This window comes from Oryctolagus cuniculus, chromosome 5 (assembly GCF_964237555.1).
Source record: "Oryctolagus cuniculus chromosome 5, mOryCun1.1, whole genome shotgun sequence".
Taxonomy (NCBI): Eukaryota; Metazoa; Chordata; class Mammalia; order Lagomorpha; family Leporidae; genus Oryctolagus; species Oryctolagus cuniculus.
Genome location: NC_091436.1, coordinates 97,235,981 through 97,253,588, shown reverse-complemented (window position 1 = coordinate 97,253,588; position 17,608 = coordinate 97,235,981). Strand labels below are relative to the sequence as shown.

General features: G+C 39.0%; 1 protein-coding gene across 1 annotated transcript in view; it reads right to left on the bottom strand.

Annotated features, from left to right (window-relative positions):
• Nucleotides 1–7,089: 7,089 nt before the first annotated feature.
• TMEM30A (transmembrane protein 30A) overlaps nucleotides 7,090–17,608 on the bottom strand; it is a 51,250-nt gene continuing 40,731 nt past the window's right edge. The window contains exons 5-7 of the mRNA XM_002714534.5: nucleotides 15,547–15,696; nucleotides 14,855–15,061; nucleotides 7,090–10,409 (exon numbers count right to left, since the gene is read on the bottom strand). Of these exons, the coding sequence (XP_002714580.3) occupies nucleotides 10,216–10,409; nucleotides 14,855–15,061; nucleotides 15,547–15,696 (551 nt within the window). The 3' untranslated portion in view covers nucleotides 7,090–10,215. The remainder of the gene's footprint in view (nucleotides 10,410–14,854; nucleotides 15,062–15,546; nucleotides 15,697–17,608) is intronic.

The following is a 17,608-nucleotide window of genomic DNA, read 5'->3' as shown; positions in this document are numbered from 1 at the left end:
TTTCTTTCTGTCTCTTTCTCTAACTCTGTCAAAAAAAAAAAAAAAAAAAAAAAAAAAAAAAAAAAACTATAATACATACATAACAGCAAATTTCATTCAGAAATAAATGGTTCTCCAGGTAATTAGTAAAACAAAAGTACTATGGGAAATTCAAGGAAGGCAGTAATAATTAGGAAGGTATTGGAAAGACACACTTTGGGGCCAGTATTGTGGCACTGATGGCTGGCTGCTCCACTTGCAAGTCAGCACTCTGCTAATGAGCCTGGGAAGGCAGCAGAAAATGGCCCACATGCTTAGACTCCAGCCACCTTCTGGGAGACTCAGATGGAGCTCCAGGCTCCTGGCACCAGATTGGCACAGCTCCAGTTGTTGCAGCCATTTGGGGAGTCAATCAGCAGATAGAACATCTCTTCCTTTTTCTCTTTATTTCTTTCAAATAAGTAAATCTTTTTTAAAAAGTCGCAAAACAAGGGCATATTTTAGCAGAGTATGGTAGAACTCATAAATGAAGCAGAGCTCTGAAGCATTCATCACTTAGGGCAAGAACATGATTCATAATCTGAATTTACAATCAAGAATTGGATACTTTAGGAACTGTGAAAACAGAGGCCTAGAAAAGGTGACACAAAATATTACTGTAGTGAAGAATGTGGAAGTCAGACAGATCCTGAATCTGTCACTTAATAGTTACTTGACTGAAAGCAAGTTATACAATGTGTTCATAGCTCAGCTGTCTTTAATTTTTTGAGAGATTTATTTATTTGAAAGTCAGAGTTACAGAAAGAGAGGAAGAGAAGAGATCTTCCATCTGCTTGTTCACTCCCCAGGTGGCCACAACAACCAGGGCTGGGCTGGGCCAAAGCCAGGAGACAAGAGCTTCACCCCCGGTCTCCCACTTGGGTGACAGGGGCACAAGCACTTGGGCCATCTGCTGCTGCTTTTCCAAGGCCATTAGCAGGAAGCTGGATTGGAAGTGGAGCAGCTAGGACACAGACTGGTGACCAGATGGGATGCCAGATGCCAGTGTCTCAGGCTACAACTTTACCCAATATGCATTACTGGTCTCCTACCTCAGCCTGTCTTTAAAATGAAGATAATAGCAACTACCGTCACTGAATGGCTATAAAGATTAAATCAGGTAACTCAATAAGTGCCAGTTATTATGGGAGGAAAGGTTGGATGAGGAGAAACAGATTAACAGACATAAAATTCCAGGCAGAGGTATAGCATTTGCAGAGACAAAGAAAGGGTGAACAGATGTCTTGAGGAATTGCAAATATTTGGTTTAGCAGGACAAATGGATGATTGTGTTAAGTGTGGAAGGCTGATTTCATGATGAATGTAGATTTTATTTTGCAAGTGCCTTAGATCCATTCAAAGGTTTAAACAGAAAGCTGCTATTAAGTCAGAACTCCTTTTTTTTTTTTTTTTTTTTTTTTTTTTTTTTTTTTGACAGGCAGAGTGGACAGTGAGAGAGAGAGACAGAGAGAAAGGTCTTCCTTTACCGTTGGTTCACCCTCCAATGGCCGCTGCAGCCAGCGCACTGCAGCTGGCACACGGCACTGATCCGAAGTCAGGAGCTAGGGTGCTTCTCCTGGTCTCCCATGCGGGTGCAGGGCCCAAGCACTTGGGCCATCCTCCACTGCACTCCCAGGCCACAGCAGAGAGCTGGCCTGGAAGAGGGGCAACTGGGACAGAATCCGGCGCCCCGACCGGGACTAGAACCCGGTGTGCCAGCGCCACAGGAGGAGGATTAGCCTATTGAGCCGCAGCACTGGCCAGAACTCCTATTTCAATATCACTCTACAAGTAGTGAAAGGGTGACTCGAACATGAGTTACCAGAGTCAGTTAGGCAGCTTTTCTGGTAATCAAAAGGAAAAAAGAAAACCTGAACTGTATCAGCAGCAAACAGATTTAGATAAGAGGATATACTAGGGCACTTCAAAAAGTCTGTAGGAAAATGAATCAAAAGATTCTTACTTTGGTACAAAAATTTCTTGAAATATGTTTTTTTTTTTTTTTAATTTTTACTTGATGGTCAGAGAGACGGAGATCACCCATCCACTGATCCACTCCACAAATGGCCACAACAGCCAGGGCTAGGAGCCCAGAAGTCAATCAAGTTGTTCTACATGGATGGCAAGGATACCACCTTGAGATATCACCTACTGCCTCCCAATGTGAACTTTAGCAGGAAGCTGGGCTCCAAAGTGGAACTGGGACTCAAACCCAGCCACTCCAATATGGAATGTGGACACCCAAGCAGCATCTTAACCAGTGGGCCAACGCCCCATCCTTTGTTTGTTTTTGAAAGATTTATTTATTTATTTGAAAGTCAGAGGGAGAGGGAGACAGAGATCTTCCATCCACTGGTTCACTCCCCAGATGGCCCCGACAGCTGAAGTTGGGCTAGGCTGAAGACAGGAGCTAGGAGCCTCATCTACGTCTCCTACATGGGTGGCAGGGCAACAAGTATTTGGGTCATCTTCTGCTGTTTTTCCAAGGCCATTAGCAGGGAGCTGGACAGGAAATGGAGCAGTCAGACTCAAACTGGCACCCATATGGGACATTGGAGTCATAGGCAACAGCTTTACCCACTACACCACAATGCCACTCCCCTATAGTTTTTTTTTTTTTTTTTTTTTTGACAGGCAGAGTGGACAGTGAGAGAGAAAGAGAGAGAAAGGTCTTCCTTTGCCGTTGGTTCACCCTCCAATGGCCTCCGCGGCCAGCGCGCTGTGGCCGGCACACCGTGCTGATCCGAAGCCAGGAGCCAGGTGCTTCTCCTGGTCTCCCATGGGGTGCAGGGCCCAAGCACTTGGGCCATCCTCCACTGCACTCCCGGGCCACAGCAGAGAGCTGGCCTGGAAGAGGGGCAACTGGGACAGAATCCGGCGCCCCGACTGGGACTAGAACCCGGTGTGCCGGCACCGCAAGGTGGAGGATTAGCCTATTGAGCCGCGGCGCAGGCCTCCCCTATAGTTTTTTAATAAGCATTTTCCATGAACGTTTTGATGATTCCCTCATACATAAGAGGATGGATTGGAGACCCAACTAACAGAAAGAACCTTTAAATATTAAGACACTGTAGTGACTTATTCAATTGGGCACCTGGAGAGGAGAGCTAAGGTGTCTAACTTATATTTGTAAGTAGTAAGACTAACCATTCTATATTAATATATATTCATATAGTCTGTATGAAGGAATGTAACTGAGGAATCTCAGGTTTGTGTGAGATGATCCCTGTTTTGGTCTAACCAATTCAGTTTCTCCATCATTAATCTAATCAATATTCATTTCTCAAGATATGAATAGTAAACAGCCCAGGGCTTGCAGGAGATGTCAAGCAACAAGACAAAAAGTCAATGTAAAAATGGTATTAGAAATGATTATGATTTTGAGATTATTTAAGGAATATGTGTAAGGTGAGAAAAGGGCACTGAACATAATCTCAAAAAATTTCCAGTATTTCATATGGTGAGCCTAAATAAGGAATTTAAGAAGGAAACTAAGGAACATGAGTAGGAATAAAATCAATAGAATTAATCATAGATGCCACACATGAAGAGGAAAATTCATCCCTATGAAATGGAGCATAAAGATCAATATAAGGATTCATTTACTTCATTTGACAGGAAGGAATTGGGAACTGTTCATTGAGTACTTATGTCTATCTTTGTGGTGAATGGCTTTTATCTATCATTTTTTTTTATTCCTCAAAACAAAATCTGTCAGGTGGATATCAAAATTCCTATTTCATGGACACAGGAATTCAAGCAATCTGAAGATACAGTTTGTAAGTATAAGAGCCTATCAGCTTGCTTCTAAAACCTGCACTCTCTGCACTCAATCTTTCAGACACAGATGACAGTGAACACAGGACACTGTAATCATGATGTGAACGCCCGAATGGAGTTGAATATGACAACAAAACATAATCTACATTTTATAAACTTTGTTGTAACAACACATGCAAGGCATTATTTTAGTCCATTTATTTTCAAGGGCAAGAGGGAAAAAGGGGGAGCTCAAGTGCAATTTGATACAAGAGCATATTTATAAAACTACTTTTCCTGCATTTCTGGTACTTGAAACAAAAAGTGGCCTATCAGGCTTCATGGTGAGTTGAATCTTCTTCTACATTACCCTGGACAGAAAAGCTTGTGACAGATAGCCAGATCGGCTCCTAATATCATCACTCAAAGTACAAAGCATGTTTATCTTTTAAGATTTTTCAAAAATATTATAAAACCTCCAAAAGGTGGGGGGTATATTTGCTTCAAGATGTCTGTGACTTAGGACAGTGGACTGGCCACTAGAGTTTCCCTTTTCTCCTCCCCATACCAGTAAAATGAAAGGAATCAAAAAGGTGAGGAAAAAATGATACACATCAGCTTAGATGAATCTCAAAGGCTGAATACAAGAAGCCAGTTCCAAAAAGATTATGATTTCACTTATAACATTCTAGAAGATGAAACTATGGGGATTGAAAACAATCAGTGGCTGCCAGGGGTTATGCGTAGAAGGAAATAGCATAAGGGAGTTTCTTGGGAGTGATAGTACTGTTCTGTATCCTAGCATGGTGATAAAACTCACAAAACTGTATACTACCAGAAAAATTTAAAGTTTATTATATAACCTAACATTTTTTTTTTCAAAAAAAAAAAAAAAAAAAAAGGAGCCCAAAAGCATACACTAGAAATACCAACAGACAAGTGATTTTAACAAATTTTTGGAAGATGGAAAGCTGATGAAATTATACTGAGCTGGACAAAGGAAGCTGCAATCTAAAGGAACTACAAGAGGGATACCAATGAGAAGTGCTGACTGGCACCACAAGCCCTGAGCAGCTCAGATTTGGAAGTAAAAGTTAAATCACAGCAGAGTCCTGAAAATCACAACTAAAAATTACATATAACAGAATGGTCAAATCCTGAAGACCTTTTCCCTACCCTCTTAGCCACACGAATGTGATGCCTCATCTGCAACACTGTGTCCCAGTTAGACCCAGAACATTTTTATTCAGAGAAATTAATGGAGACAAGTAGGTGGAAGGGATACCCAGAGGAACAGACGAAAGGAAATACATGCAGTAGAAATCAGGAGGTGGGTGGAAGAAATGGAAGAAGAAGAGTTAAAAGCAGGAAGAAACAGACCCTCCCACAACCCATTCCTTCCACAGAAGTCTAGTGAATTCTTGCCTAGAGAACTACAACTCAAACAAAAGGCCCATAGCCAAAGGAACCTGGCAACCATTCCCTAGTACAGCGCTTCTCAAAATATGGATTACCTACCAATGCTGACCTGTCAACTATTTATTACTTATTTTTTACACAAACAAGGTAACAATTTGCTGAGTGGCACTGTGCTGGTGAAGGCTATCACTTCTCAGGCACTTGGTATAACAGAAAGCTTTCAAATAGTCCTTTGGGGTCCACTCACATATAGCAAATTGCCAGGACTAGCCAGAAATACGAGGAAAGTTGCCTATGTGCACAAATTTAAAATAACAAAAATCTTGGTGTTAAAAGAGCAAGAAAGAAAAGTAACAGTATACATTCATCTATATATCTCTTCTGAAAAAATATTCTCTCTATGAACCAAGGCTAGGGCATTTTGGAAACAACAGAAATGAAAGAAGTCTTGGAAATTGAAATGCTCTTAAAAATAAATTACAAATTCAATAAAAAGAAGTTGGTGCCTGTGTTGTGGCACAGCGAGTTAAGTTGCCAGTTTCCATGGCAACATATCAGAGGGCTCCTTCAGGTCTTGGCTTCTCCACTTCCTCTGCCAATCCAGCTTCCTGTTAAAACACCAGGGAAGGCAGTGGAAAATAATCCAAGTAGGGCCCCTACCACCCATATGGGGGACCAGGATGGAGTTCCAGGCTCCTGGCTTCAGCCAGGCCCAGATCTGGCTTGCTGTGGCCATTTGGGGAGTGAACCATCAGATGGAAGATCTCTCTCTTTCTCTCCCTTCTCTCTCTCTTTTTTTTTTTTTTTTTTTACCCTTTCTCTGTGTCACTCTGCTTTTCAAATAATAAATCTTTTTAAAAAAGAATAGACAAAAGTTAAAGTTGTAAGATCAAACCAAAGAATTCTGAAAGAAAAGAGACAATAGCATATAAACTGGAGAAAATAAAATTCCCCATCTATCTAAAAAGCCCAATATCTGATTAAGATAGGATTAGATTTCTCAAAAACAACAATGAAAAGTATACAAGAATGGAGCAATAATTTCAAAATTCTGAAGGAAAATTATTTTCCACTTAAAATTGCTTATGTAAACTATCTGAAATATGAGGGTAGAATAAGCTTATTTTAGCACATAAAGACTCAGGAGATTTACCTTTCAAATGTCATTTCTTAGGAAGCTATGTATTTTACAAAGTACTTCAGAGTACAGGGAAGTAAAGGAGGAAACAGAAGACTCAACACACATGGATGGCAAAGAGAGGTCATAGAAATAGAATTCATATCGAGACAAAAGAATAATCAGTATAGTTAGCAATGGGCTATGGCAGAATATCTCTAGTAAAAACAGAGACTTTTATCTGTTATTTGGGTACAGAACCCCTTTAAAACTAGTGATGGGAACATGGTGGACTTGACACATTAGTTGGAAAAAATATCAAGATAGGTTTGCAACAGGTTATGTTAAAAATCAGGCTTATTATTAGTTACAGAAAAAAAGATAATTACACAAAAGAAAATGTAATCATGCTATACTGTTTTTGCTAACAGAATATTTACATAGCCATAATTAAACAATACTTAATGTGTTTACCAAATATTAAGATATAAGTGGGGCCGGTGCTGTGGTGTAGCAAGTAAGGCCACTGCCTGCAGTGCCAGCATCCTATCTGAGCGCTGGTTCGAATCCCAGCTGCTCCACTTCCGATCCAGCTCTCTGCTATGGCAGTGGAAGATAGGACTTGTCTCTGGAAGTAAGTAAAGTTCAAGCTAGGACTGTTTTTCTTATCATTATTAGAAAGCCTTCAGAACTCACTACTTGATTAAATTGTGCACACATATTGCTGTGATAAATTTTAAAGATATATATAAGCAAATAAGGTCACCATGGTCTGATTTGTTTTTAGACAATATATTTATTTTCAAATTTCAAATAACATTAGGAGAAATGTGGCTTTTATGCTTACTGAATGGTGCATGGGTTAAAAGGGGGTTCCAAAATATTCCACCATCATCCAAACTCTACAACAGACACACATCAAAGTTCCTTTAACAGGAGCACTGCCTTATTCCCTCCACCCTCCCTTCAAAATAGCTATGTTCATAAAGAACACAACTTTACAGCATAAGTAACAAAGAAATGCCACATAATAATTCAATGGCAATAATATTTCCATGAGGACAGGAGATAGCAGGCTGAACAGCATTCATTAACCATACCTCTTAACAGCTCCCCTTACTAGTAAGGATTTTCAATTCCTCTGTGCTGTTTCCTTTATTTTCATTATCTTTGCCTCTCTATTTACTAGACTTCAGTCAGTCTGTCTGTAACTTAGGTGACAATCTGACCACTTTTAGGTAAGAAGAGATGTTTTTCAGTAATTTAGATCAACTTTATGGTTAACAATGTCAGAGTGATTAATAAATATAAATAAACAGTGAATCACACTTTATCAAATCTAGGCATGGAGAAGTTAAATCCTGGATTCACTTACCCTGGGTTAAAACTGAGTGGTAAACATCAGTAACAACATGGAGACACCATTATTTTAGCAAGACATTTGAACATGGCAAAATTAATTTTGCTCATTTTTATTAATACAGAATGTTATCTTTTAATATAATCAATGTTACAAATAAACTGTCACTAACCAATAAGCAAATATTATTCACTTGACTCCTCTCTCGGTTGAATGATTCTCTATTAGGTAGTACACAGTTAATTTTACTCATTTATTCTCAAACTGTATTATTATTTAAATGACATTTCTTAGCTTTTCCTTATTGAATAATTTCTTCAACTGGCAAACTTTTCATATGTCAAAATATACTAAAGCATTTTTCCATGCCTTCTACTTAACCTAGTTGCCTTAAAATACATTATGACTCTTTGAAAGTTAAAAATAACAATGCATCCATAAGATGAGCATTAAACCTGTAAGAAATGTTTTCCCTCCTGCCATGCTTCACAGAGGCTATATCAATGTTCCATATTCTTCATATTTAATGACAGGAATCCCTTAAAGATCAAATAGCAGGTGACAGGGAAGAACTTAAGCCATCAATGTACTTGTAAAACTGACAAAACTCCGTATGTATTTTAAGATTCCATCTTCTCCACAGATGAACAAGTGTTGGAAGGGCTCTTCTTTACTTTGCTTTAGTGGCACTTTTGGTCCCCCAGTTAGAAAGAGATGAAGGATGGTAGTCCTCCTCACACAGTGCAGACTCAATCTGGAAAGACTGGAAGAAATCCCTCCTGCCCTGCAGTGATGCACCCCAGAAAATAAACTGCCACATGCAAGAGGGACAATTTTCAGATTAAATAATGTTCTAAAGAACTGACAAAACAATATTTGTAGACAAAGAATACTCTAACAATCAAGTAACTAATGCAAGTAATATTTTTACCAGTTAAAAGTCATTATAAATTACAAGCTCTTTTAACTGAATTTTATGTTACACAAAACTTAAGAAGTGTGGCACATTTCTACTATTAACCATTACATTATTTTGTTTTTATTTAAAAAAGCATATATTAATTAAAACTGATAATTACCCAGGCCTTCTGATTTAAAATATAACTGAAAGAAATCATTACAAACTCTGAATAAACAGACATTCTTCTACATAAACAGAGGAGTTATTTTAGTTTAAAAAAAGAATTTCAATGCAATTAAGTCACCTCTGATTAATACATACATTTTCATGCATGTGAAAAAATAAAATTTACATTCACTTCAAGAATAATTTCCATAGCAAACAAATTACAGCATTTATTCAATAAGGAATATTAAAATAATTCCAGTTAGTAGAAAATAAAATAACTTCAACCACATATATTATAATTTATCATGTACATTCTCCAAAATCCCCAGAATTTAATTAGGAAATTTATAGAACACCTTTTCAAAGAATGTCTAGAAAAACCAACCAAAACAATTGGTACCTCAACTAAAGAGAATGTGTGTATACACATCCACATTTGACCTTTATGCAAAAAATGAATGAAATACAGAGGAAACTAAGGTTTCAAAAATTTCTGGAATATATTAGTACTTAAGCCAAAGCACTCACCTGTAAAATAAAAACAGCTTGAGGTATTTCCAATGATGAAGTAATTTTCTGAATATTAAATATACCCCATAAATGAAAAACAGTTTCCTCTGAGCTATACATATGATTTAGAGTTGAGGCAGAAGATGAAGGTCTGCCAAGTAGTTTTCCTATTTCACCTATGTTCTTCCTTCCCTTAGGAAGTATAGGCTTCAAGGGAAATTATCACATGGAAAAAGATTTGAAGTGAGTTGGGGTTCCTGACCTTAATATTTTCATCAAATGGGAAGAATAATTTTAAATTCTCTTCTCTGGGACCTATCTAATCTCTTCAGACATGAGCATTAATTCCTATGCTAGACAAGGCAAGCATGTCCTTTGATATCAAAGCTAAGCTTAAAAAAGAACTGTAATGGATAAATTGAATACATGAACCACCTCAACAAAGATGGTACTTTAAGCCTTTACACATGACACATGAAAATGATGAAGTGTTTTATTTAGATTTGGTCTTTCTTCATCTTTCTGTAACTCTGTATTCTGAAAGGTTAACAAGTCATTATGTTCATAGAGTTTGTAATCCCTTTCTTCACACAATAGGCACACATATACAGCATCATACGTCAATAGAATATTGTCAACACAGCATAAACATTTAAGCAGTAGACGCATTTCACATGAAAAAGGCTCTATGCATCACGTGGCCCGTCTCAATAAAAAGCAAACATCAGAATGCCATTTCAGCAGTTACAGTGTTGATATGATCCATATAGGCTAATTTTTTATACCCGTCATATATTTTTGTAACTCATCCATAGGAAAGAAGCAAAGGACAAAGACTGTTTAAAAAAAAAGTTACGTGCCAAGTTCAAAATGACATACTAACCAGACATCAGCATTCGAAAGCTAGGTTGAATAGGACTGGCCTTGACGCACATGCAGTAGATTTGTTTTCAGAATATAAAATTAAATGGTAATGTCAGCAGTATTACTATTGTTTCTATATTTATGATTAATTACTAATAACACAACTCCAAGAAGGAAGGAGATGGATCCAATAGCGATGTAAGCAATCCCCAGAAATGGATTTTTTCCTCCCATCCATGAAATAGTGCTCAAGATCATCCGTTTTCGTCCATCAAAAGAATGTACAGGATAATCTGAAGAGGGTATAGGAAGATTTTTCCACTTCTAGTTACTTGATGTTTAAAACACAATTTTGAGTTAGCATTTAATTACTTGTAATTCACTTTTTAATTCTATGATATACAGATACCTTACTCATATGTTCTAAATCACAAAGGAATTATATATGTTATATTAAAGGCTAATCTGGCAAATTAAATGTTAGTATTAAGAGCCAAAATAATTTACCAAAACAACCTAAGGGTTGCATAGTTTCTAGGTGTTTTTGCTCTCATTACACAGAAGGGCCAAAAAGTTTCAAAGTAAATTAATACGAAAAGATACTTCAGATGAACAGTGTTCAAGTCCTTATAGGAAGACAGTGACAGAGCAGGAGAAAAATGAAACAATCAAAAAATTGGAAGTCCCTCTCAACCTTTTAAAAATTGTGAACTCATAGAACATGTATAACAAGATAGAATTATGAGACTATGAGTGGACTCTGAGCACAAGGTCAAAAAGCACAACACCAGAGTTTTCTTTTTTTTTCTTTTTTCTTTTTTTTTTTTTTTGACAGGCAGAGTGGACAGTGAGAGAGAGAGAGAGAGACAGAGAGAAAGGTCTTCCTGTGCCGTTGGTTGACCCTCCAATGGCCGCCGCGGCCGGCGCACTGCGCCTATCCGAAGGCAGGAGCCAGGTGCTTATCCAGGTGCACTTGGGCCATCCTCCACTTCACTCCCTGGCCACAGCAGAGAGCTGGCCTGGAAGAGGGGCAACCGGGACAGAATCTGGTGCCCCAACTGGGACTAGAACCCGGTGTGCCGGTGCCACAAGATGGAGAATTAGCCTACTGAGCCGCGGCGCTGGCTAACACCAGAGTTTTAACCTGCTAATGTGGAGCAAAGACAAAATGCACGCTGTAACTCAGGGTTGATGACTACACAGAGTTGATGTGATTTGTGTCTGGTAGAGAGATTTAAAACAGGGAATACCAGTGTATTGTATGAATTATCTACATGGAACAATTCTAGAATTCTGGCAAGAGTTAGGACAGAGAAAAAGATAGAACCAGGTCCCTGTGTGAAAAGTTTTCAACTTTTTCAAACACGTATCTTTAAGCAGTGTTAGGCCCCATCTGTTTTCCTAGCTTCTGCAAGTCTCTATCTCCACAGATGGAACCCTATGACTACAAACAGCATGTTCCATTTGTCTGATTTCTTAAATCAATTTAAAAAAATTATTCATCTGAAAGGCAGAGCTACAGAGGGAGATAGAGAGACATCTTCCATCCACTTATTCACTCCCTAGATGACTGCAACAGCCAGGACTAGGCCAGGCCAAAGCCAGGAGCCTAGAACTCCATCCAGGTCTCTCATGAGGAGTGCAAGGGCCCAATCACTTGGGCCATTTTCTCCTGCTTTCCCAGGCACATCAGCAGAGAGCTGGATTGGAAGTGGAGCAGCCAGGACTCAAAACTGCACTCATATAGGATGCCAGTATCACAGGTGGTGGCTTAACTGGCTGTGCCACAACACTTGCACCTTCAAATCAATTCTAACCTAGGGCAGGAATTATTTTAAGAGCTCTAATTAACCCAAAACAATGAGGAACATAGTATAAAATCATCCATGCTGATCTCTCTTTCTCTAACCCAACCCTAAGAAAAAAATAAAAATAATAAAAATGTGTTTTTGAATTAACTCTAGTATCTAGTTCTCGTTTTATACCAATTTTAAAAAAAAGTTTTGGCCGGCGCTGCGGCTCAATAGGCTAATCCTCTGCCTGCGGTGCCAGCACACCAGGTTCTAGTCCCGGTCGGGGCACTGGATTCTGTCCCAGTTGCCCCTTTTCCAGGCCAGCTCTCTGCTGTGGCCCGGGAGTGCAGTGGAGGATGGCCCAAGTGCTTGGGCCCTGCACCTGCATGGAAGACCAGGAGAAGCAACTGACTCCTGCCTTCGGATCAGCGCAGTGTGCCGGCCGTGGCGCGCCAGCCACGGAGGCCATTGGAGGGTGATCTAACGGAAAAAAGGAAGACCTTTCTCTCTGTCTCTCTCTCTCTCTCACTGTCCACTCTGCCTGTCAAAAAAAAAAAAAAGTTTGATTTATTTATTTGAAAGGCAGAGTTACAATAGACAGGTTGGGGGGGGAGGGAGGGAGGGAGGGAAGGAAGGTAGGGAGGGGAGGGGAGGGGAGGGGAAGGGGAGGGGAAGGGGAGGGGGAGGGGAGGGGAAGGAGAGGAAAGAGAGGAAGGGAAAAAGATAGGTATCTCCCATCACTCCCCCAAATGCCTGCAACAGCCAGGACTGGGCCATACTGAAGCTAGTAGCCAGTAACTTCATCCAGGTCTCCCTCATGGGTGGTAGGAACTCAAATACTTGGCTTCTGCTGCCTCCCATGCCCAGTAACTGAAAGCAAGAACCTGGATCAGAAGTGGAGTAGACAGGGGATACAGGTATCCAAAGCAGTGATTTAACCTGCTGTGCCACAATGCCTACCCTATACCTAATTTTGATAATTTACCCTTGATGTTTCACAGGCCCTAATCTCTGCCTTGTCTATCTGGGAGAGACCCTGCATTCTTCTTGACAGTTCTCCTCTCACTGTCCCAGTCCTGCTGCAGACTTCCTGAACACAATCATCGTTAACTATGAATTCCCCCAAATTCTGCTTTACTGCACTCTAGCCTATAGGCTGGTACTTACCCTTGCTTTTTTTAGATCTTTCAGATGATAATTGTGACAGAATGTTGAGGAGATGAACTTGGGAAGGTAAAGTTATCAAGCTCCCATGCCTTTTACCCTTGCCTTCTTATCTCTGTGTTCCCCTATTTCCGTGCCCCTATAATCAGTGTTATGGTAACCGACAGGCCTACCTGCTTGGCTGGCTGCCCACAGCCCTGTTAGGTAACATTTTGGCTCCAGGCAGTCAGTATTGTCTGTAAACCCATCTAAGCAAATGGGGGGAGGGGGATTTTGGCTTGGCTATTGGTGAGTGTAGCTATTGGTCAATATGGTTTCCAGTGGATGCATGAGGACACATGTAGGCAGCTGTGTATGGCTAAGTGCAGATGTGTATAGATGTCTCCATGCATGCATCCAACTGCCACATGGACACAAAGGCAGATATCTCTTGTGGCCCCCATGGCATTCGGGGGCAAGTGGCTATTCCTTGTACATTTCTTACCACCACTGTGAGTAAAGGAGATATAAACCACCAAATGGCTCCAAGTTGTTCACTGACCTGTCAGAATCTGGATCTGCTTAACCTGCTCGAAGCCCTGGGAATACACAGAACTATCCTTCTATTTTTGGCTCTTCCATCACGATAATATTCTTTCTTATAGTACCTGAAACTAGCTCTAAAATTGCTCCTATGTGGGCCTAGTCTCAAAAGCTTAGGTTATTTTCCATCTTCTGCTGCTATCAGGCCATATTCAATTGCCTATTCAAATACAACATCAAGAAAATAAGATATAAAAGTAAGCATTATTTTGAAAGCAAGGCTATTAATTTAACCACTCACTGACACATTATAAAACCAAAGCCATGTATTTATGGCTCATTTGGATTATGGAAAATTAAAAATGCAATGATTTAAAATGATATCATTTGGGAATCTTTTCATTCACAGTAGTCTTATATACTTATATAAACAATGAACCATACACTAAAAGATATTAAAAACTTTATTCAGAGGAAACTATCCAATATTTCCCTCCTAAAAAACAACTACATCCACACAGCGATGGCTTGGTCTGACTACCTGAGGCAACTAGCTAGGGATACAGCCTATAGTATGGGCTAAAGGTGAGTCATGACCTTTTTGAGTCAATAGCCTGGTCATGAACCCCAACTCTAATTATTAGCTAAGTAACTTGTAAGTTACTCAAATGCTATCTGTTCCTGTATTCTTGTCTATGACATGGAGATGATACCTACTGCATGTTACTGCTTGAATTAAACAAAATAATATTAGAAAAGTACTTAACACAGTATTGAAATGCCATCAGAATGGAATAAATATTTCATCAGTACTAAACGTGAACCTAAGTTATTAATGTAGAACAATGTAGTCAATTATAAAAATATTTTGATATTATGAAGATAAACAATTATGAAAAAATTATGAGTTAACACACCCATTGCCATTCAATATCTAAAAATGTATACTAAAACAGCCCAGTACCATCAACTTTATTTAGTATTATATAAACTCACTAGCATTCACATTATGCTCAAGCACCTATATTTTAAGTAATTTTACCAAATTATCTGCTTCAAACCCTACTATGAAGTATATACAAATTTAAGACATTTTTAGGAAACAAAAATTAAAAGATGTATTTCATACATATACATATACTCAAAAAATGCAGATATCAAAACACAAGCACAAAGAAATGTATCACACAACTGAGCTAAGACTGGACTAGAATCCTTTCAAATTCTATGAATCTGTACATATAGCCAGAAAAGGATACTGTATGTGATATTCAAATAGTATCGTCCGGCTGGCAATGTTGGATGTAAATCATTTTTCCGCTCTATAAGACGATACAACTTACGAAAAGTAGGTAATGCTGCAGTACGCATCCAAACAATAAAATCCTCATTTACAAATCCACTATTATCAATGTCAGAATCCAGCATGTATACTGGTTTAAGCCAGTTTACTGGCTTTGTTGTACCTTAAAAAAGAGCAGGGGAGGGAGATGTAGACAAAATATTTAATTCTATTAAGATTTTCAATGAAAATTTACACACTTCTAAAAAAGATGTACAACACAACTGGAATATTTTTCTAATTTCGAAGGCACATACTCATATTCTAAAGAAGTATTACAATCTAGAGGAAAATCTATTCCTTATGTAACAACAAAAAATTGCTATATGGTTGATATCTCAATTAAGAAAATACTAAGTAGGAATACTGACTACATACCAAAAAGGCAGGTTACTTAAATGCAACACTAGAGAAATTGGATTTATGACTAAAAGCATACATTCCCTTCAGAATCATAATACATAAGAATTTTTATCTAACTTGGTACGAAGTGGAGGAAAGAAAGTTTGTTCTTTTTTAAAAAACAATTTTAAGATTCTAAAGATAGAAAATTTAAGATACTTCATGAAAACTAGTTTATTTTTTAAAGAGATATTAGTAATGTTTTACCTTTAAATCGTTCTTCCAGGTTTTCACCTCCAGGGGGATTTCTGAATTTCACATTTTTATCTGTCCACCAAGCAATACCTTTCTTTTTCAAAGGAATAGGTACAGGTGTAGGATCAGATTCATTGGAAATCAGAAATAATTCTAATGTATCTAAATAAAAGAAAAGAAAAATACTAGTAAATATGTACTAAAAATCTGTAACATCTGCTTTATTCTGAGAATGAGTATCTGGTTATTTGGCCCCAAATGTGGTTGTGACAGAGGAAGCATATCATACAAATCTATTCTCTATTAAATGTGAATTAAATTAAGCAACTTTATAATTCTACATAGACTTCCCTTCCCTCAACACAGTTCTAAGTCACATTTCTATATGGCTAGATGCTATGTAAAAAAATCAAATGTTTTAATATTAGCTCAAATAAAATTACAAGGTAAATCTGTCTCTCTTTTATTCCTTTCAATCATGTGCCTAATAACTCCTGGCTTATCCATTTCTCTCTGTGCACTGCTCAATATGGTAATCAAAAGGCACTTATGGTTAATACAAATGAGTATATTCTCTAAGTATGTAACACATATCAGAAACAAAGACTTTTTTTTTTTTTTTTGACAGGCAGAGTGGACAGTGAGAGAGAGAGAGAGACAGAGAGAAAGGTCTTCCTTTGCCATTGGTTCACCCTCCAATGGCAGCCACGGCTGGCGCGCTGCGGCTGGCACATGATGCTGATCTGAAGCCAGGAGCCAGGTACTTCTCCTGGTCTCCCATGCGGGTGCAGGGCCCAAGCACTTGGGCCATCCTCCACTGCACTTCCTGGCCACAGCAGAGAGCTGGCCTGGAAGAGGGGCAACTGGGACAGAATCCGGCGCCCCGACCAGGACTAGAATCTGGTGTGCCGGCACCGCAGGCAGAGGATTAGCCTAGTGAGCCGCGGCACTGGCCAGAAACCAAAGACTTCTAAAGAAAATACAGAATATAAAATTTTTCAATAACTTTTATAAACAATTACATGCTGAAGTGATAATATCTGGGGCATACTGAGTTAAGTAAAATATTAAAATTAATTTCACTTGTTTCTTTTTACAGTTATTAATGTAACCACTACAGAAAACTTAAAAATTACTTACATGGCTCACCTTTGCAGTTCACCTTATTTTTCTATCACAGTGCTGCTTTAAATGATCTCATATAGTTCTTTTTTAATAGCATAAATAAATTCAGTCGGAAGAAAGCCTGGCTTTTATTTTTATCTTATGTGAAACAGGAATATTAGCAAAATATATTTGCTTCTTTCTTCTCAGAGAAAGAAATTGATTCTTAAATGTAAGAATGCTTAAAATAAAGTCAAAGGATTATAATTCCCCATTCAATACCTAACTGTTGTTTATCTTAAAGTGGCTGAATTTCTTAGTTTCACTCATGTTTACCAGGCTATCAAATCTGTAATAAGATTATACAAACAGTAATAATTATATGGAAGTACTACAAAAAGTTCACAGAAAAAAATGGAATTAAAAGATAAGTTTAGGCCGGCGCCGCGGCTCACTAGGCTAATCCTCCGCCTTGCGGCATCGGCACACGGGGTTCTAGTCCCGGTCGGGGCACCAGATTCTGTCCCGGTTGCCCCTCTTCCAGGCCAGCTCTCTGCTGTGGCCAGGGAGTGCAGTGGAGGATGGCCCAAGTCCTTGGGCCCTGCATCCCATGGGAGACCAGGATAAGTACCTGGCTCCTGCCATCGGATCAGCGTGGTGCGCCGGCCGCAGCGCGCTGGCCGCGGCGGCCATTGGAGGGTGAACCAACGGCAAAGGAAGACCTTTCTCTCTGTCTCTCTCTCTCTCACTGTCCACTCTGCCTGTCAAAAAATAAAAAAAAAAAATTAAAAAAAAAAAAAAAGATAAGTTTATGGGGCCAGAGCTGTGGCATAGTAGGCTAAGCCTCCACCTGTGGATGCCAATATCAGCATCCCATACAGGGACCAGTGCATGTCCTGGCTGCTTCTCTTGCAATCCAGCTCTCTGCTTATGGCCTGGGAAAGCAGTAGAAGACGGCCCAAGTTCTTGG